The sequence below is a fragment of the Nicotiana tabacum genome, chromosome 22 (assembly GCF_000715075.1).
Source record: "Nicotiana tabacum cultivar K326 chromosome 22, ASM71507v2, whole genome shotgun sequence".
Lineage (NCBI taxonomy): Eukaryota > Viridiplantae > Streptophyta > Magnoliopsida > Solanales > Solanaceae > Nicotiana > Nicotiana tabacum.
In genome coordinates this window covers 96,925,620-96,948,859 of record NC_134101.1, presented here as the reverse complement: position 1 = coordinate 96,948,859, position 23,240 = coordinate 96,925,620, and the positions used below count along the sequence as shown (strand labels likewise).

Here is a 23,240-nt window from a genome sequence, read left to right as displayed (position 1 = left end):
AAGACAACTTTTGCTTATTACAGTTCTGAAATTCACACATCATTTTTTGATATTGGTCAATAACATCCATTACAATATTTCTCTACATTCGAAGTTATGATATTTATGCTTAATCGTTTGGTTTCGACATATTAAGAAGCATTGTTCATCTTGTTCATCCTTTACATCTTTTAATCTAGATTTTATTATGATTAGCTGAGATTTACCTCTTCGTTTTCATTAGTTGATTTAATCAACAAGGTTTTAATATCTTTTGGTCAAACAGTAGTGATGTTAGTCTTTCTTTTTTGTGCGATAAAAAGAAGTCCTCACACAATTAATGTAAGTTGTGTGATGTACAAAATAAAGTTTTTTTTCGTGTTCTTTTTCTTGGATTTTTGCTTTCCACTCATTTGGGCCTGAATTTTATTCCAAAAATGAACTTTTCAGTCGTTGACTCACAAATTGCAATTTGCTAAATATCCCTTATAAATGTTAGCAAATCAACTTGAGTTTAGCTAGTTGAGTAGACCCTATAAAGGCATGGAAAACAACATCTGCGATTTGACCGTCGCCATGACACCAGCTACGCCGTCGCTGGAAATACCTTATTTCAACTGCTTTCCGCCAAGTCATTACCCTTCGTAAACAACACGCTTTTCCCACCTAAGCGATATTGTCAACGGTCAAAATAGCTGGCTAAAATAATTTAAATTACTAGGTTCACTTTCATCCATTATACTAGCGAAAAGTCTCACCTAAAAATTCTCTATCTATATATATGTATATATATGTAATCTTTCTCTCCCTCACCAATCACTGGTTAATCAAACGAAGAGCAATCCTTTTCCTTTTCTTTAGCTTGTTTCTGTTGATTAATTATAAATCTAGTGAAGTGGTAAAACCATGAACCAGGAAAAGTTTGATGAAACTGAAGATGGAACTAGGAGGATAATAAATGGTCCACGTCCTTCTCCATTGAAGATAAAAAAGGAATCGCATGCCATACGGAAACTTGCGAATTCTTCAACAGTTCAATTCATGGCGAAACAAAATGGCCCCGTGATAATATACACTGAATCGCCCAAGATTATTCACACGGAGGCTCGGAATTTCATGGCTCTGGTGCAGAAACTCACGGGTCATTCAAGATCATCAGCTGCAAACGAGAAGGCCGAAACTGTTGATCAATCTGAGAAGAAAGATAATCAGATTTTAACTTATGAGGAATATAATTGTGAGGAGAATGAGAATGATGAGTCATTTTCAGTTGAAATGGATAAGAATAAATCATCCTCATCAACTTCTCCAATTTATAAATTTTCTAATCCGTACTTGGCTGACATTCCTTTGTTCACGCCAAATTCTACCAATTTGTTCTGCTCGCCTCAGCAGAATATGGGAAGCTCATTATCTCCTACTCTCATGAATTTGTTGAAAGGTATTTCTGAATACTGAGTCTCATGCGATATGGGGAGTTTGAATCATGGAGAATTGTCTTTGCCAATCAGGTTTCATTTACATGTATATGCTGACACTTGCTTGTGCATACGTGTACTTTCAGTATATTTGAATATTTTATGTTGATATTAAGCTAGGGCGATTGATCAGGTAGGAATAAATATGAATCAGGGTAAATTTGATTTATTCTTTGGCCGTATGAGGGAAAGATTAATCTCTCTGGGTTGAGCTGGTTTTATGTACTACTTTCTTGAATAACATGGCTAGAATCCATGGTTCCGTTAATACTTTACATTCTTGTATAGAAAAAGAGCAGTCCGGTGCACTAAGCTCTTGAAGCGGGGTCCGAGGAATGACCGAACTACAATAATTTATTGTACACAATATTACCGTGCGAGAGGCACCGTTCGTTCTTGTATAGTGGATTATTTGATATTTGATATTTGATATATGGAAGGGGGTGTAGGCATAAGGAAAATAAATATTTGATAGTTAATTTGATCCTCGTGGTAGTTGTACCAACTCAGTAGGGTTTTAAGAGCTGGAGTATATATGAGGGTAAGATCATTTTATAAATGAATTAAAATATATTTGGAGATATATTATAATAACTACTTTCCTTTACCTTAGAATCCACATTAATTGTAGAATATTTACTTTCAGTTTATTTTAAAAATATTCAATGACAATTGTAAAATTGTTTACCTACTTTCAAGTTTAAGATCTACACTAATTAGAAAAACTTTACTTTCCTTTTAATTTAGGATCTATAAGGGAAATTGCATTTTTTCTTTTTTAATTCCCTTTAGTTATCTATAAATAGCGACGGAAAATAGGCATATATAGCAAGTCCCTAAAAATCTATTGTTATCCATGTAAGGATTCGATAGGTCATTTTTTGTCATAACCCAAAAAATTCCATAGGAGGTGGTCGTGATGGCGCCTAGTCTCTAAGACTAGGTAAGTCTAGCATACAATAGAATTTGAGAGAAATAACGACTAAAATATTAAATAAAGCTGATAAGTCCCATAATAACTTCAATACTCAATCACAATTACAATATTTTCAAAACCCGATAGAACTAAGTCATGATCTCTAAAATATACACTAGAAGTCTCCAAATGCAATATTGTTTGATGTGGAAATAAACAGTAGAAAAGATAGTAGTGGAAGGTGACTCCGCGGCGTGCAGACGTCAAACAAGTATACCTTGAAGTCTCCGGAATATGTTGTCCATTCGCTGGCATCTAACACAAGCAGATGTACCTGGATTTGCACAAAAATATGCAAAATCATAGCATTAGTACATCACAACAGTACGCAGTAAGTATCAAGTCTAACCTCGGTAGAGTAGTGACGAGGCCATGTCAAGACACCTAATAGGACAAGAAAAATGAACAGAATATAGTGTAGTCTTATAATGGAAAGCGAGAAAATGAATGACAATAAAGTAGTACGATAATGTAAGCTAACAACAGAAATTTAAGCGGTTAAGGCAACAATGAGTGAACACATAATAAGAACAACAAGTAATCAAATAAGACAAATGAAGAAACAACAAGAACTGTCCAACCAACAAGCTTTTAAACATAGAATGTACAACAAGAATCACAACTGTGATACGACACCCCATAATCTCATGTCGCAAGTCACAATCACAATATTCCTTATATCACCGCATGAGCCTTGCATTTAATTTTAAAAAAATATTTTTTTTAAAATAGCTACACGCATTTTAGCCCCTTATCTCAATGCGTGGCTTCAAGTAATTCCCTTACTAGCAACACGCGTATAGATCCCACCTTATGTCACCGCATCATATCAACCCTGATCCTTATACCACCACATACGTGTCAATATCACAACACTATAATCGACTTGCACCACACGTGCGCATATACGACAACACTTGCCTAAATCAATAATACTAATGTTACAACAACATATAGCCAAGACTCAACTACAATGTGAACACGAATCTCAATAACAACAAAATGAGTGAGAAATACTCTATGAGAAAAGATATCTTAATAATCAGCAACTTTAACCTTAATGTGCTAATCACTTTCACAACTTGAATTCAATAACCCAAAATGAAGGTATTCCCAGGAAATGACAACTTCAAATCAAAGTAATTCAACAATAAAAGAGGTATCAAGACAATAAGAGAGGTAACAACTTTAACTAAATCATATAAGAGAAAATTAATAATAAAAGATAGAACATGTGCTAACAACATCAAATAACAGCATGCGAGAGTAAATTTAACAATGGAAGATATAACATGTTATGACAAATTCAATTAAATGCATGAAAGAAGTCTAAAAGTCTAAACTAGTCAAAGTACCACATATACGCCTGTGTACACACTCATCACATCGTGTACACGTATTTCACATAATACAAATAACACAATCAATACAAATTCTAAGGGGTACTTCCTCCATACAAAGTTAGGCAACATACTTATCTCCACTAGGCCAAATCAATCCTCAAAATAGCTTTTCCCTAAAATTCACCTCAGCGCGGCTCAAATCTAACCAAAAATGACTTAATAATATTAAACAGTGCAAGAGAAACTAATTTTGATAGATAAAGCTATGATTTTAACACAATTTTTCAAAAGTCAACAAAAACCAAACCCGGGCTCGACCGGTCAAAACCTAGGTCCATGGGTAGATTTCGACTACCCATAATCCTACGAGTCTATATATGTATTTTGTTTTCATATCTGAGTCCAAATCGACTCTCAAAACCCAAATTTTTATTTTTCAATACATAGACAAAAATCCCTAAAATGTCTCTTTGATTCTAATAAATTTGATGTTAAATCTCCTATATGGTTTGAAATTGATTAGAATCACTTACCCAAGGATTGTAGGTGAAAGTCTCCCTCTCCAAATCGCCTCCTATCGAGTTTAGGGTTCTAAAATGAGTGAAAATTGGATAAAATCAGACTCCCAGCCCTTTGTTCAGTTGCAGATGTCGCAATTGCGAAGAGTGCATCGCAAATGTGGCACTGACAACATATATGGGAAGTGCCAATGCGACATTGGCTTCGCAATTTGCGGAGTCTGCTTCCTTCTCAAATGCGACTAAAGAGTCGCAAATGCGAAACTATCCAGTATAGCCTACACTTTGCAAATTTGAGTGAGGCATTGCAACTGCGATGCCAGACCCTCAATTGTTCCCTTTGAAATTGCGAGGTTGGTGCTCGTAATTGCAACATTAGAGACACCAGCATACTAGCAAACTGATTCAGTTCAAAACAATTCTGAAATACGTCTGAAACTTACCCGAGCCCTCGGAGCTCCAAACCAAATATCCACACAAGTCTGAAAATATTATAAAACCTTGCTCACACAATCAAAACACAGAATATAGCATCTACAACTACGAATCGGACATCAAAAAATGTGAATTTCAAAAGATAACTCAAGAACCACTAGAATTGCAACCAAGTGCCCGAATCCTATCAAACCAATTCCAAATGACACCAAATTTTACTGACAAGTTCCAAATAGCAAAATAGACGTATTCCAAGTCCCAAATTGTTTTTGAATCTGATAGCTAAAATGTCAATCCACGATCAAACTTGAGAAAACTTCTAAATCTCAAATTACCAACTTTCGGCAAAGTAAGTCAAATAAACTTGGGGACCTCCGAATGCGATTCCAGGCATACTCCCAAGTCTAAAAATTTTATACGAACCTATCAGAGTCATCAAAACACCATTCTGGGGTTGTTTCTAAAAAAGTCAAATTTCGATTAACATTTCCAACTTAGGCTTCTAAACTAAGAACTAATGGGCCTATATTAATCAAAAACCTTCCCGGAATGAAACTAACCAACTCCGCAACTTATAAATCTACAAATTCACATGTGTAAAACATCAAAATGGGAAACAAGGCTCAAATACACAAAATGACCGGTCGGGTCATTATAGTTTTGAGAATTTATATTCAGTTCTGTCGTTTGAAGTCATGATGTAAGGTACCGTAAAATCTTATATATATGTTGGATCATATATATGTTGATAGGGTGTATTTTTGGGGTTCTCTGACAGGTGGATAGGCTTAGTTACAGGAAAAACTCTGGCGAAATATTTGGAAATCTAAGGAGTTAGTCAAATTTAGGACTGCGGGTGTGTGTTGTGAAAAACCTGAGTTAGATAAGATTCTAATACTGAGCCTTGATCCTCATTCGGGGACGAATAATCTTAAGTGGGGGAGGATGTAAGGTTCCGTAAAATCTTACCTAAAAACCCGAAAATTTGTGGTGCCGAGATAGGCTTATGGCTTTTTGGAATTAATGGTACGCTAAAGAGTTAAAGGAAAATATTTTGTAGAAAAAGGCATTTATGCGGCTACTATGCGGCCGTAGAATCACTCTACTGGCCGTAGAATGGCCGCAGAGTGAGGCAGTCTTTTTGTCCACTTTTTATGTCATTTTTGTGGCCCATTATGCTACCGCAAAACTATTTCGTGGTCCGCACTTTGATCGCACATCATTCCTTGAGATTTTCAGATAGAGGTTATACGGAGCCATATGGAACCGCAGAACAGGTCTACGAACCGCAGACTGGTCGTAGACTGGAGCAGAAAATGCCAGTTCCTGAGGGCCAATTATGCGGCCCATTTGCGGAGCGCAGAAGCATTATGGGGTTGCATAATCTGTGTCGGGGCTTCTATTTTCTAATTTGTAAACCCGACCCTATTCCGTTAAAACACCATCCTTAACCATTTTGAGTCTATTTTCTGATATCTTTAGAGTGAGAAAGAGGGTCCTAGAGGGAGAAAGTGTTCTTCGTAATTTTATTTTTTCAATCCTTGCTTAAACCTTAAAGATTATCAAGAGAGGCACCTAGGTCTTCTTCCCAAGAGGTAAGGTTCTCTCACCCAAACTCCTAGTTTCAAAATGAAACTATAATGGGCCATTAGTAAGGTAATTCATGGGGATGGGGGTGCTTACCTTGCATGCATGTATTCTTAAGGTATGTGGGGAGGTTGTGAGTAAAAGATTAAAAAGAATGGGGTGTGGGTTGGTGTAGTCTTTCATAAAAAAGGCCATGAAACCTTAATACATACATAGTGTTTGATAAAGTGCTCAAGTGAGCTAGAATCATGATCGGTTTCCTAATTTTGGATCAATTTTGCTATATTATTAAAATAGATTGAAGTTGCTAATATTTCGGAACATCTTAAATTTTAAGTGAGCTCAATCGAGATATGTATGGCTAAGCTCCCTACTTCTTATAATCGATACCCCTGGTGTTCGTGTAGTTGGTGTATGTTTCCGAATTGTTCATACTAAAATTGACTATCCCTAATGTGTTGTGTTGAGTGATATATGTTCAATATTTGTTCTAAATTCTTATCACATTTTCTTACCCTTTTGAGGATGTATTTAAAAATGTGAATATGTGTTAAGAAAGGTTAAGATTTCATGTCTAAAATCGAATAAAAGTTGTTATGCCAATTTGTATGAAAAGCCTCTATGTGCTTAGGATTTTTCAAGTTTTTCCCTTATGTCTACAAATTCCTTACATGATAGGCCTCATTGTTGCTAATAATAATGTTATTTGAATGTGTAATAAGAGATACTTGCATTGTGAAATACGGCCAAGTACCAAGAATAACTTAATAAATGAGGCCACTCGTGCTAATGTATTGAAAGATGGGAAAGAAATATGAAGTGAGATGATTGACTGAAAGGTGGATGTCTCAAGTGAGATGGCCTAGCCGACCGGGCCGTGATCGGACGCCATGCCGCACATATGGTGGTAATTGTGCTCGAAATGATTGATTGAAATTGTGGATGTGGTTGATGTCTTAAATGAGATGACCTAGCCGATCGGGTCGAGATCGCACTCTGTGTAAGAACATGATGGTATTGTGGATTATGGCACATGACACTAAAGATTACCCAAACTAATAAGATTGAAATTGAATTGAGAACTTATGTGATCTTTACTTGATGTTTTAGTATTGTTTGAAGCTCTTATTGAACTCATGATTGTTTTTCCCTTTGTATTATTGTTCATTCTATTGAGATAGTATTTTAGCTTTACATACTAGTACTATTTGACAGTACTAATGTCCCTTTGCCGGGGGCGCTACATCTTAAAATAGATGTAGGTGGTTCCATAGCAGACTGTGTTGATCGTAGCTAGTGGTGCATCCTCTTCCCAAGCAGACTCGGTGAGTCCCATTTCATCCCGGAGTCATCTACTGTATCGTTTGTTCATACTTTTACCATGTTTTGAGGTATAGCCGGGGCCTTGTTGCCTGCATTATCATAACTCTCTTCTGTATCTTTAGCCGGGGCCTTCTAATTAATGAAAACATACCTTCTCTTGATCGTAAGTGAGTTGGGTAGAAAGTGTCTAATAGGCTTCCTTGGTCGGGTTCACTCGGTTGAGCGCCGGTCGCGCTCCCTGAGTTTGGGGTGTAACGCATTAGTAGCTTCATATGGTGTATTATGACTTGCGTATATCTTCGGTTTTGATTTTCGAGTGGTTCGGGATTAATTTGGAAGAGTGATTCACAACTAGGAAGCTATACGTTGGAAGGGTTGACCAACTTTGAATTTTGTATACTTCACCTCGGATCAGAGTTTTTATGGTTCTGTTAGGTCCGTATGGTTATTTTAGGCTTGGGAATATGTTCGAATTTTTATTTGAAGGTTCCTAGGATGATTTGGCGCTTTTAGTCGAAAGTTGGCAATTTGAAGGGTTAGAAATTTTCTAAGTTTTATCGGGAGTTGATTTTATGTCTATCGAATTTCGGGACGTGTAATAGGTCTATTTTGTTATTTAGAACTTGTAGGTAAAGTTTGATATCATTCCGATATAATTTGGTAGGAATCAGATGCATAGTTGTAATTGTGTAAATTCTTGAGTTTCATTACGATTTTTATGCATTTCGGTGTTCGATTCATGATTTTACATGTTATTTTGATTATCCGAGCAGGAGAGCGAGTTCGTATGAGGTTCATGTACTTGTTCATATGATTGAAAGGGGTCTCGAGGGGCTTAGTGAATTTGAAAGTGATTTTGGAGAGTTTTGACCCTTGCTTTAAATTGTTGGTACTATTGTTCTTGCATTTGCGAGATACTGGTCGCATTCACGAAGATTCTTTAGCTTTTGCAAATATGGGTGTGATTGGAAATTTCTCATTTGCGAGATTTGGAACTGCATTGGCGAATTCTGGAGGTCCACATTTACGAGCACAGTGTCCTAATTGCGACAAGGGGCTGCTGAGGAAGTTTTTGCATTTGCGAAGAACCTGTCCGCTTTTGCAACAGACGGCTGGAGGGCTTATCGCATTTGCGAGTTTTGTATAGCATTTGCGACTTTTTATGGTACTGTTAGGGGTCAGTTATGTGAGCCTTTTCTCGCTTTTACGAAGGGCGCATTTACGAACCCCTAGTCGCAAATGCGACAACTGCAGCCTAACTTATAGCTAGAATTTCGAGACTTATGCTTACTTTAACACATTTAGAGCCATAGACTATGTGGGAGGCAATTAATTTAGGGGAATTTCACACATAACTATTGGGTAAGTGATTTCGATTCAAATTTAATATTATAACTTCATTACTTATGGATTTTAGTATCACAATCATGAAATTTGAAGAGAATTTTAGGGGATTTTTTTACCATACTTTGAAAAATAAAAATTTAAAAATTTGAGAGTCGATTTGAACTCGTATTTGAAAATCAAACACATATTTTGATTCGTGGGATTATATTTAGTCGAGATCTACCCCTCGACTCGGGTTTTGACCAGGCGAGCATGAGATTGACTTTTGTTGGATTTTTGGAGATTTGGTAAAGATTACAACATCATTGATAGAAATAGATTTCTTTTGCATTGTTTGATGTTGTCAAGTTATTTTTGTCAAGATTTAAGCTGGGCGGAGGTGATTTCTAAGGGAAATACTACTTTTGAGTATTGAATTGGCTTTGAGGCAAGTGTCCTGCCTAGCTTTGTTGAGATACTTTTTCTAATAAAATGATATTATTTGAAACATGCAGGGTGATGTATATACGAGGTGATGAGCATATATGCATATTAATACGATCCGAGATAAATAAAATAACGGAATATTAAAAATAACAATAATTAAAGCAAAACTAATGGTAGGTTTGATTAAGGTAATCAAAGTAGTCTGAATAATGAAGTATAGAAGAACATCTAGAACCCTAAATGAAATTCTCAAGCAACAATCAAAAAATTATCCAATCTCCCTAATAATGATAAATATGAAACCCTAGATACAAAAATAAAGGATAAGAAGATTACCCTCAAGAACTCAATTCTTGACAATAGGTAATCCAAAGTCGAACTCAAACCAAGAGGTCTCAAATCTCTCTCAAGAGTTTTCTTATGACAAAATATGCTAAGTGGCTAATGAAATAACCCTAGGTTGTTATAAACACCCAATAGGTAAAATAGGAAAAGTTTCAAAGTTAATTTCCCAAAAAAGCACGTCAGACCAAACCATAGCATTAGTTGTAACTCCAACCGTAACACACAGTTGAACCAACGAAGAATTCTAGAAGCTTATTTTCTTCAGCTCTTCAAACCCCTCTTGAACCGTAGCCAACTGTTGGTGAAACCATGTCACACAGTTTGACTTGGGGTCTTGATTCTTCAATTCCCAAGACTCCAAGCATAGTATTCCTTGCACGAATCCTCTATGTAACTCTCCAAACATATTATAGTCAATTGTTGAAGATCATGCAACTCCTCAGCATTCAGTCCTCGAGCGTTCTTGTACTTGGAGCGAGTCAACGGTCCACTCGATAATTCCGAGTCATCTTCAATATTCTCCTCTTTGCCTGGGCTATCTTGGATTGTATCACATGTGTCAAGGTTATCCATGCTCGGGGTGGATTATATGATTCTTTTTTCCTTGTTGGACGATGTGATTTTCTTGCCTCATATTTTACTTGACTTCTATAATAGTATGAGCACAAATTCCAATGCTAGAAACCGTGATTCAACCTATTATAACTTGATTAAATATGATGGAGTCTTTGTGAAACAGTTGATATGCTAAATTCAGTCTTCACTATGCCTAATCATAAATACATGTCTATAACTGTCATTCTGATGTACTTAGGTTCCATACTTATGTTGAAGAGAATATTTGAGCTTTGTCGAGATACTTGAACAATAAGGTTCTTGAGATTAATGGGGACTTTGGGGCCTGCAAATGTCGAGCAAGTATACCTTGCAATCTACCACTGCATAGACATAAGTCTCAAAACCAATGCGATCAGAAGTACCTAGATCTGCACAAAATATGCAGAAACATAGTATGAGTAAATCACAATGGTACCCAGTAAGTATCAAACCTAACCTCTGTAGAGTAGTGACGAGACCAGATCAAAATACCTACCAGACATATAAACATGTACAGGATATAACATAAAGCTAACAATGGAGAGAACATCAATGTAAGACCAACAACAGAAGGGCCAAAAATTTACAACCAATAGTGAAAATTATAGAAGCACAATGGCAACGGGAAATGACTAGGTATTAATGCAACAACATAGTTAGAATACATATGCAATATAAATGAGCCCAAGTAAGAAAAACCGATGACAACTCAATTAATCAAGTCGTTCCTAATGCAGGAGTTACAACAAGAATTACCCGAGGTACCTCTGCCCAAATTTTTCAAAACACGTTCGCACGACAAAGTCCACATGCTACCATGTACATTGCATTTGTGTCATATGCTAATAAAATGTTCGAGTAATTTATTTATATACAATAGGGCATAATAACAACCTTGAATAAAGTGGGGAATCAAATGACAAAATGAGTTTATTTTGGAAATCATTTGGGTAAAGAAAATAACATTTTCAAATAAAATATAGCATCAGATAAGTTACCGAATTAAATATAAAATTTGTTAAATTAAAACGTAATAACAATTTTTAAGTAAAGTAAAAACATCAAATAGGGTAAAGAGTTTAATTTGAGAAATCAATTAAAGTAAAATATGACAACTATTAAGAATAGTAAAGTACATTTAACGAGTTTTAACTTACGAGTCACATAATGTAAGCATGTTCAAAACTCATTTATTTAAAACCGTTATGTCACCAATAACTCAACATGGTATGAGATAATGACTCTGCGAAGTAAATTCATCTTGAAAATCAAATCACCAAGTAACTACGGAAGCACATATTGACACATTGAAGTAATACAACAGTTTACGTAGGATGCATGACACACACAAGACACAACAACAACAACAAGTACAACATACACAATCCGTTGCGGTGTGCAAATCGATTCGATCTTATCATCATTTATCAATATAATAATCCACCCTAATGCTATCATAGCATCATTAATCAATATCAAGTATCACGTATACAATCTATTGCAGTGTGCAACCCGATTCCACCATATCATCATTTATCAATATCATAATCCTCCCTTATTCCACCATATCATTATATATCCATATCAATTTGTTTACCGTAAAAATGGTTATAACAATTAAATTTGATTTAGTGGTTCTAAAAATACATTATCTATTTTTATGCTAGTTGTTAGGTAGTTGATGTTATATGAAAGACTTAGAATCAAGAAAAGAACTTAGAAATGAGATGTTAACCAAACTGAATCGCTGTCAGTCGGGGCCTCGAGCTTGCCTACTCGAGGGCCTCGGGGTCGAGTCTGAAGCTCAGTTGGGAGCTATCAGGGGTGATCGATGGAGACTAACAGTTATAAACAAATCAATGACTGCTCTTTATGTCCAATAATAGGCAATAAATGATGAACTTTAAGTACAACACAATAAATTTGAGCAATAAATGAAGTAATGAGACCGAGAGAATATGTTATCGAGTAGAGAGAATGTTCTAGTATATTTCGTATTGAGAAACAGATGTTTATAAGATGATAAGGATCTCATTTATATATGAGGGGGAACTCCAACATAGTACAAGTGCATTTATTAAAAATATATAGGGATGGGATAGTTAGTCGACGCCATGATTTGGGTCTGAACATAGCTCACTAGACTTTGTCAGCCTAGCTGTGCGCCTTGGGAACTTCCCACTTTTCCATCATAGCCATTGTCTGCATCGCCCTGAGGTCGAGCGTCGATAGCCCTTGAGGGTGAACCTCGACTCTAGTCACGAACCTTGTGAGATATACTTACGAGGCATTATAATGACGGAAAATTGGACCCTCCGATTTTACTGTTTACAGAATGTTCCCGCATTTCTTAGAGTGAAAGTGATAAGAAATGACCTTGAATTCCCGCCCCTCTGGTACTTCTGTAATGACGACAGTCATAAGATGCCAAAAGACGACATACACACAGCCCCTGAAAGCCTTCGGATTGATTACGACGGTTGGCTGTCCCTCGGCCTCCTTCAGCGTGCATGCGAGGCCTCTATTAATACTTCTCTTCTCATTCTGTACAACTCACTGCACCACCAAGCCCCAAAAAATGTTCCTTATACCTTTACTTTATTCTCTCTTCGAAACGAAACTTCCTTTTCTCTTCTGGAATCTTTTAGGAATGGCGAAAACTTTCGCCTCTGCTTCTCAGGAGACCATGACCTCCTCCTCTTCGCTTCTATCTAAAGGCAAAACGACAATGCCTCCTCGTGCGTTCTAGAATTTTTTGCAACACACGAGTTGGCTTTCCGAGCAGGTAGCTTTCGTAAATCTTCTATGTGTTCTGATCTTTGTCTTTTTCGTGTCTTCAGGCCAAGGTGTTTTATAATCAGTCTCTCACCCGGTTTCAGGCTGAGATGACTTGTCATGAGCGTGATAAGGCTCATTTTGTTGAACAGGTAACGTAGTTTCTATTTTCCTATCATCTGAATGTTTGCCAAATCCCAATGTTTTAACATCCTAGATTTAATTCATGTAGTTTAAAAAGGAAGGTGCTTTGCTGAGGGAGGGGCTCCGATCCAGAGACTCTAAAGTCCTCGAACTCAAACGGCATGTGAGGGAGGTAACCTCTAAGAGGGATACCCTCCAGGAAAAAATGGCCTCAGTCGGGCGTTAGCTTCATAACACAAGGGCAGATAGGGACAAATATAGAGGTCTCCACTCTGAGTTAGTAGCTGCACTATCCGGGATCAAAACCGAAGCTAAGGCGCTTATATCTACGCACAAAGAGGGTGTCGTTGTAATAAACGCTTACACCGGGAGAGTGCCCGAGGAGGCCGAACTAAAATTGACTCGAGCCGTGTAGCATGCTTGGTTAGAATCTCGAAGGCGAACTCTAGAGGACATACGTGCAAGTGATATTAATTTGTCTGGCGAGCTCGAGAGGGTGAAGACCCTAGAGGAGAGAGCTTCTGCCCTATTTGCTTCTGGAGATACGGCGGGTAGTGGTTTAGAAGATGATGAGAATGGAAGCGGGATTCCTCGAGGGGAAGAGGCCATCAAAAGTCTTGGGGCTGTAGTCGGAACTATTAGGGCATAACCTCCGGCGGAGCCATCAAAGATGCAGGCTTGATGATGGATCAGGGTCCTGTTTGGCCCCTTCTTTGTAAGGATTTTTCAAAAGCCTTGTAAACGTACCTCTGCGAGCCATATGAATAATAGGTTTTTCGTTTTTCATCATTTCTTGTATCCTTTGCCTGTTGAGAATAATAAGAGATACTTTTGACAATCGATTCTAGATGTTAGACCTTGGGTTATACCCTCGTGTTTTTGCCATTGCTGAGTGGCCCGTGATGGTCGAAAGTCAGTCCTCGAATGTTCTCGGGTTAGACCTATCTTTTATATGTTGTGTCACTGTGACCTACGACTTTAGTGCTGGCGGCAATGGCTCTTACGCGTTTGGTCGGTGCGACCTTTAATTTTAGTGCTGGCGATAGTGGCTCTTACGCGTTTGCTCTTAGGCATATTCAGTTAACTGTTTTGGGTTTAGTCTTTGAATCGGGTTTGAACTCGAGCTCATTCGACCCTCAAGTTTTTGAATTAAAAGCTGGCCCTTAGGCTCTTATGCGTTGGGTCGGTGCGACCTTTTGTGTGGGTTGGCAATAGTGGCTCTTACACCTTGGGTCTATGCGACCTTTCATATGGGCTGGCGACAATGGCTCTTACGCCTTGGGTCAGTGCAACCTTTTATATGGGCTGGCGACAATGGCTCTTATGCCTTGGGTCGATGCGACCTTTTATGTGGGTTGGCGACAATGGCTCTTACGCCTTGGGTCAATGCGACCTCTAATATAGGCTTTAATTTTCCCTCGTTAAGGACTTTTTGAAATATTATTTGCCTGACTCTTCAACGGTTTAATAAAAAACCTCAATTGTGAGTCATTATATGGCGATGATCGAGCACCTCGGGAGGTTGTGGTCGGAGGCCGAGTATCTCGAAGCCAGTGTTTAGGAGCTGACGTGGTCGAACCTCTTTTGCCTATGTCGAGGGTAGCCTGTTTAATCGATTCATTTCTAAGTATATTCAAAATAATTGAAGGCCTTTTATTTATAGCGACGGTCAGGCGTCCCCGAGTCGCGTTAGTTTGGCTGGTACAGCCTTGTGATCGTAGTCATTTATGTTTGGCCGGAGCCTTTAAGTCCCGAGAGGAGTAGTTTCAGAATCTATCGAGGGTATGCCTTTTTAGGGCTCTTACAAGTTTTATATATAGACTAAACTTTGAGATCAAGTTTATGCCTTTAGTAAGGTCTTACAAGTTTTGCATGCCTTTGAGATCTTACCGTATTGGATACTTGGTACAAGTATTGTTCATACCTTGCTTGAGGTCTTACAGATATTGTCACTTGGTACAAGTGTGGTTCATGCCTTACTTGAGATATTACAGATATTGTTGTTGCCATATACATGTCTTACAAGGTCGAGGGTGCCCGCATGTGGTCTTATGGCCTTGGGCTTTGATAAGTTGATGGAGATGGCCATTGACGACAGTCACCAAGTCGTCGAGGGTTTCTTGACTCGAGAACCATTACTTGTAAACTTGGTATTGCCTCATTGAGGGCTTACGATTTCGGAATTTCCGACACGGAGGTCATGTGGTATTGAGTTTTTAAGGCTAGTCCCTGATTGTTCAGGACATTTTTTGGCTCTGAAGCTGTTCTGTGATCTTGTCGTTGCCTCACTGAGGGCTTACAAGCTCGAAGTTCTGACCCGGGGATCGCATTGTTGTCTTTTGTTGATGCCAGTCCCGTAGTGTTCGGGACGTTTTTGACGGAGGAGCCATTTTTGCAGAAATATCGATTTCATTTGATTACTTGGTACAAGTATACATGCTTTTGCTATTACAGGCTCGATTGTTCTATGCGGACACGGTTCCTTCGACTATTTGGCCCGGCACATTGTTTTCCTATTGAGATCCCACTTAGCGCATCTTGGCTTCTCCGAGTAGGTGACCTTCCGAGGGAATTCCCCCCATTTTTTGAGGTTAATTGCGAAAGAAACCTTGAATACTTGATGGCTCTCCCTTAGTTAGCATATAGATGTTCCCTCGTTAAAAACCTTACCGGTAAAACCCTTTTAGGGACAAAATTCGGTCGAAGGAAAAGAGTGCAATGCATGCCTTAGCAGTAGTATCTTTTTAGCATTGATATGTTCCAATTTCTTGGAAGCTTCTCTCCTTCCATGGTACCGAGCTTGTAGGACACTTTGCCGATTAATCCGAGGACGTGGTATGGTCCTTCCCAATTCTGGCCTAGCTTTCCTTCATTAGGGTTTCGAGTGTTGAGGGTGACTTTCCTTAGGACCAAGTCCCTGACTCCAAGATGTCGGAGGTTTGTTCTCCTGTTATAATACCTTTCGATCCTTTGCTTTTGGGCGGCCATTCGGACTAGCGAGGCTTCTCTCTTTTCATCTAATTATTCGAGGGCCGTAGTCACGGCCTCATTGTTAGAGCTCTCAATGGTGTGTCTGAATCTGGCGCTTGGCACCTTGACCTCCACTGGTATCAGGGCCTCAGCGCCATATACTAGAGAAAAAGGTGTTTCCCTTGTGATTGATTTTGAAGTTGTTCGGTATGCCCACTGCACTTCAGGCAATTTTTCTCTCCATTTTCCTTTAGCGCTTTCCAACTTCTTTTTTAAGTTTTGGATGATGGTTTTGTTTGTGGACTCGGCCTGGCCGTTTGCACATGGGTGGTAACTATTGATAGGATTCTCTTGATTTTGTGATCCTCAAAAAACTGTGTTACTTTGCTTCCAATGAACTGCCTCCCATTATCGCATGTTATCTCAGAAGAAATCCCGAATCGGCACATAATGTGATCCCAGATGAAGTCAATGACTTCCTTTTCTCTTATCTTCTCGAAGGCCTGTGCTTCCACCCATTTTGAGAAATAGCCAGTCATAAATAAAATGAATTTAGCTTTACCTGGTGCTGTTGATAAGGGTCCGACGATGTCCATTCCCCATTTTATGAATGGCCATGGTGATAAAATCGAATGTAGCTGTTCGTCGGGTTGGTGAATCATAGGGGAAAATCTCTGGCATTTGTCCCACTTTTGGATGAATTCCTTAGTGTCTTTTTCTATGTTGTCCCAGTAGTAGCCTACCCTGATCATCTTTCGGACTAAAGAATCGGCGCCGAAGTGGTTTCCACACGTACCTTCGTGAATTTGTTGGAGTACATAGTCTATGTCCCCTAGCCCCAGACATACTGCTAGGGGGCCATCGAAAGTTCTTCTGTATAGAGTCCCGTTTTCATCTAGCAAGAACCGGACTGCTTTGGTTCGCAGGGCCCTCAATTCCTTTGGGTCCGTGGGTAATTTTCTGTCTTTCATATAGTCATTGTATTTATTTCTCCAATCCCATGTTAGGCTAGTAGAATTAATATCGGCATGACCTTCCTCGACCACTGATTTGGACAGCTGAATAATAGCCCCGGGGAGTAGGTCATCTTCTTCAACAGATGATCCTAGGTTTGTGAGGGCATCAGCTTCGTTGCTCTGCTCACGAGGAATGTGGACCAGGGTCCATTCTTTGAAACGGCGTAATGCGATTTGGATTTTATCCAAATACCTTTGCATCCTGTCTTCTCAGACCTCATAGCTCTCATTTACCTGGTTTAATACCAGGAGTGAATCGCATTTTGCTTCGACGATCTCAGCTCCCAGGCTTTTGGCCAATTTCAGATCTGCAATCATAGCCTCATACCCGGCTTCATTGTTAGTCAATTTTTCAGTTTTTATAGATTGCCTGATTATGCCACCCGTGGGCGGCTTCAGGACTATACCGAGCCCGGATCCTCTCACGGTTGTGGCATCGTCAGTGAACAGGGTCCATACCCCATAAGATGTGCCTGATTTTAGTAAAAGTTTCTTTTCTACCTCGGACACGAGGGAGGGTGAGAAGTCGGCCACGAAGTCCGCCAGAATCTGGGACTTGATGGACGTTCGGGGTTGATACTCTATATAATACTCCCCCGAGTTTGATGGCCCATTTGGCCAATCGGCCCGATAGTTTGGGCTTATGAAATATGCTTCGGAGAGGGTATGTTGTTAAAATGCAAATACAGTGGCATTGGAAATAGTGTTTCAGTGTTGCGATGCACTTATTAATGCAAGAGCTAATTTTTCTTAGTGTGGATACTTGGTTTCGGCATCTCCTAGGGCCCGACTTACATAATAAACAGGAAATTGCGTACCTTGCTCTTCTCGAACCAGTACACCGCTTACCGCTATCTCAGATACGGCCAGGTATAGATACAACATTTCATCCTCTTGTGGCGTGTGGAGCAAAGGCGCACTAGTCAGATATCGCTTCAGTTCCTCTAAGGCGTGTTGGCATTTTGGAGTCCACTCGAAGTTGTTTTTCTTTTTGACTAAAGAGAAGAAATGATGACTCCTATCCGACAAACTTGATATAAATCTTCCTAGAGCCGCTATTCTCCCTGTTAGCCGTTGCACATCCTTTACATTATTTATCACCGTGATTTTTTTGATGGCCTTGATTTTTTCGGGGTTGATCTTGATACCCCTGTTTGATACCATGAAGCCTAAGAATTTGCCCGAACCCACTCCGAAGGCACATTTATCGGGGTTAAGCTTCATGTTGTAACTTCTGAGGATGTCGAATGTTTCCTGCAAATGACTGAAATGGTCCTCTGCGCGCAGGGACTTAAGTAGTATGTCATCAACATAAACTTCCATAGATTTTCCTATTTGATTCTCGAACATTTTGTTAACTAGACGTTGGTACGTAGCCCCTGCGTTTTTCAGTCTGAAGGGCATTAAATTGTTATGGTAGGTACCATACTTTGTGATGAACGAAGTCTTTTCCCTATCCTCGGGGTTCATCTGAATTTGGTTATACCACGAGTAGGCATCGAAAAAGGTGAGGGTCTCATGGCCGACCGTAGCATCAATCGGACAATCGATGTTAGGCAATGGGAAAGAATCCTTGGGGCACGCCTTCTTTAAATCTGTATAATCTATGCACATTCTTAACTTATTTCCCTTTTTGGGCCCTACCACTGCGTTGGCCAGCCATTCATGACAATTTACCTCTCTAATAGACCCTATTTTAAGGAGTTTTGTTACCTCATCCTTGATGAATGTGTGTTTTACTTCGGACTGGTGTCTTCTTTTTTGCTTCACTGGTTTAAACCTTGGGTCAACACTCAATCAGTGTGTGGTTATTTCTGGCGAGATTCCTGTCATGTCTAAAAGGGACCAAGCGAAATAATCGATGTTGTTAATAAGGAATTGAATGAGTTTTTTCCTGAGTTCAGGGGTTAATCCCGTTCCTAGGTATACCTTCCGATCTGGGAGATTCTCGATCAAAACAGCTTGCTCCAGTTCTTCAATTGTCGATTTCGTTGCATCCGACTCATCGGGGGCAACAAAAGTTCGAGGAGCGAGAAATCTTCTTCATCGTCCTTAGGGGTCTATATGCTCCTAGACTCATTCGAGGTGGAGTGTATGGGGCTAGGTGCCTCCTGGTAAACTGCAAACATTTTTTTTACCACATGCTCTTCTCCATATATTGTTGTTATGCCATCTTTTATTGGAAATTATATCATCTGGTGCGGTGTTGACAACACCGCCCTCATGCTTTGTATCCACGACCTGCCAAGCAATGCGTTGTACCATATGTCACCAAGGATGACATGGAACTTGGTATTCTGAATTGTACAGACATGTCAACCTGGAGGACGATCTCTTATTTCGTTATTTCACCGGCCATGTTGAAGCCGTGGAGGACCCGGGAGGTGGGTACGATCTGATCGAGCAACCCAAGTTGTTCTACTACCTTTGACCTGATTACGTTGGTCGAGCTTCCTGGATCCACGAGCACACATTTAATTCGAATGTTGCTTAAAAGAAATGAAATTACTAGCATCGTTGTGTGGTTCTGTTAAGGTCTCAAGATCCTCCTCGCTGAATGCAAGGTTTTATTCGGTCATGCAGTCTCGGATCGACCCCTTGATTGCAGCAGATATTTTTATCCGTTTGATCACAGGTCCTTGGGGGATGTTGGTCCCCCCGATAATCATATGAACGACAAGCCGAGGAATCTCTCTTTTTGCCCAGGTTGGATGTTTTCGAGTTTTTCCGCTGAATTTCTCGGCGCGCTCCCTGGTTAATGTGAGGACTGACGTTAATGCCTTGGGCGTCGTACGAGGTCGTACCCTTGGGAATTGGCTCTGGTGTTCTTAGGGTTTTTTGGTGGCACACCCATACCTGGTATAACCGTACCGCCCTTCCCATAGTTTTTGAGGCTGTTGTTTTTGGTCACACTTACTGGTTTAGGCATTTTGACCTGAAATCAAAGATCTTGGACAAGAAAAAGTGTGAAAGATAACTTGCGCTGTGTAGTAAAACCAGCAAGAAAATAATCACTATTATTTTCGCCCCACGGTGGGCGCCAAACTTTTTATCGTGAAAATGGTAATAACAATTAAATTTGATTTAGTGGTTCTAAAAATAGGTGATCTATATTTATGCTAGTTGTTAGGCAGTTCATGCTATGTGAAAGACTTAGAATCAAGAAAAGAATTTAGAAATGAGATGTTAACCAAACCGAATCTCTGTCAATCGCGGCCTCGAGCTTGCCTACTCGAGGGCCTCGGGGTCTAGTCTGAATCTTGGCTGGGAGCTATCGGGAGTGGTCGATGGAGACTAACAGTTTTAAACAAATAAGTGCCGGCTCTTTATGGCCAATAATAGGCAATAAATGATGAACTTTAAGTAGAACACAATAAATATGAGCAATAAATGAAGTAGTGAGATTAAGACAATATGTTAGAGAAAAGAGAGAATGTTCTAATGTATTTAGTATTGAGCAACAAATGTTTACAAGATGATAAGGATCCCCTTTATATATGAGGAAGAATCCCAACAGAGTACAAGTGCATTTATTACAAAGATATAAGGATGGGACCGCTAGTTGACGTCATGATTCAGGTCTGAACTTAGCTCACTAGACTTTGTCAACCCTAGTTGTGCACCTTGGGAACTTCCCACTTTTCCATCATAGTCATTGGTCTGCATCGCCCCTAGGTCGAGCGTCGATAGCCCTCGAGGGTGAACGTCGAATCTAGTCTCGAACCTTGTGAAATATACTTACGATGCATCATAATGACGGAAAATTGGAGCCTCTAATTTTACCATATACACAATTATTACATGCACAAACCATTGCGGAACACAACCCAATTCCACCATATCATCATTAATCAATATCATAATCCTCCCTTATTCCACCACATCATCATTATCAATACCATTGTGGTGTGCAACCTGTTCTTTAAGAAATATGAATCAAGTAAACGAACTACGACCAACTATGGCATATCACAAAATGAACGCAATAACGAAGCTATAGAAGGAAGTCACAACGGATAAAGAAGTTACACGATAACTCACAAAGTAAAATAGCAAGTAGTGGCGGTTCATGAATAAAGATACAATTACGAAGAATCAATTAACAATTAAGGCACATAACAGATGCAATTGCCATTAACAATTTAAGCAGATAAGGAGTAAACTTGACAATAAAAGATGGAACACGTACTAACAACTTCAAGCAAGGCACGTTAGAGCAAATTCAATAACGAAAGATATAGCATGTTGTGACAAATACAATTGAACGCATGGAAGAAGTTTAGGAGTCCACACTGGTCAACTACCATACATAATCCTGTGTATACACTCGTCACCTCGTGTACACGGCTTCCACATGACACAAAAATAGCACAAACGACTAAAATCATAAGGGGTAGTACCCCCACACAAAGTTATGAAAGATACTTACCTCAAATAGGCTAAACCGATACTCTTAAATGACCTTCTCATGTGAAACAACCTCCGCACGACTCAAATCTAGTCAAAATAACTTCATATCATAAATAAAAAACCATAGAAAACAATTCCGGATAATAAAGTTTTGATCTTTAAAAGGTCAACCCAAAAAGTCAGCCTCAGTCCCACACCTCGGAATGCTACAAAATTCATAAAATAAGAACACCCATTCTGATAAGAGTCCAACCATACAAAAATTATCCAATTCTGACAACAGATCGGGCTTCAAATCCTCATTTCATATTTTTGAAAGTTGTTAAATAAAATCTTATTTTCTCCAATTCAAATAACTAATTTAATGTTAAAAACAAAGATGGAATCATGAAATATAATCAAATTTGGATAAATAACACTTACCCAACCCAACACGTGAAAATCCCCTCCATCGCCCAAGTTCGAGCTCTCTAATTCAAAAAGTGATAAAATATCAAAAGCCCTCGAAAATAGAGTACTTATATTCTGCCTAGTGATTTACTCATCGCGATCGTGGAACATCACCTCACTACGCGAATGTGGTTGCACCCACGCGATCGCGTACAACCAAGGCCTGATACCCCTTCCAACTTCACTTATACGCAATAGTGTAAATCAGAGCGTGGACGCGATTGCATAAGTTCCTCAGCCTTCGCTAATGCAGTCGCCTCTTTGCGACCGCAAAGAAGAAAGTACCTGAGACCACCATAACACTACGCGAACGCGATAAAAAGCACCAAATGACATAAATCAGCAGTCCAAAAATATAAGGAAATGGCTCGTATCTCATCTAGAACACACATGATGCCCCCGGGTCCCCGTCCAATCATACCAACTAATTTCGTAACATAACGCGGACCTGCTTGAGGCCTCAAATCAAACTTAATGAATTTATGAACTTTCACCTTCTACAACTCACGCTGAATCATATCAAATCAACCTGGAATGCTTTCGAATTTTGCATGCAAGTCCCAAATGACACAACAGAGATATACTAATAGCTCGTTTGGCCAAGATGCAAAAACTAGTTTATTTTGAGAAGTGTTTTTTTTCAAAAGTACTTTTATCAAAAGTACTTTTGGTGAGAAGAAGTTTGTGTTTGGCTAATTAGTTTGGCTAGAACCTTGTTCCAAACCTTCACAACATTGACAACAATGAAAGAAACATGAAGATCCTGTAACCATTCACTCAGATCAACGAGTCACAACGAATACCACCCGGGCAAACACCTCGCAAGGTAAAACTCAATAAGCAAAACACGAATATGACATGATATTGCAGGAGAGACATACGAAAGAACTATCAAACAAACCCGACAAGAACAATTCCTATCAATACCATGCTACGAAATAGTTCTACAAGGGATAATCAGAACATATGGACTAATCGAAAGGATCTCATCCAAACATAATTCCACCGTGGCACGTAGCCCTCTTCAAACATACCAAACCACATGTACGATCCCATCCTCAGCTCTAAATCACAAGTAGAACTCACATAATACCAATAGAAACCTTCCATTAACTCAATTC

General features: G+C 39.2%; 1 protein-coding gene across 1 annotated transcript; it reads left to right on the top strand.

The window, feature by feature from the left end:
* Positions 1-885: 885 nt before the first annotated feature.
* On the top strand, positions 886-1,437 carry LOC142175986 (VQ motif-containing protein 8, chloroplastic-like). Its single transcript, XM_075243005.1, has one exon. The coding sequence runs from the start codon at positions 886-888 to the stop codon at positions 1,435-1,437; it is 552 nt and encodes a 183-aa protein (XP_075099106.1).
* Positions 1,438-23,240: the final 21,803 nt, after the last annotated feature.

What these genes read in the sequence shown, in the direction of transcription:
- LOC142175986 (XM_075243005.1), top strand. Translation starts at nt 886, where the DNA reads ATGAACCAGGAAAAGTTTGATGAAACTGAAGATGGAACTAGGAGGATA.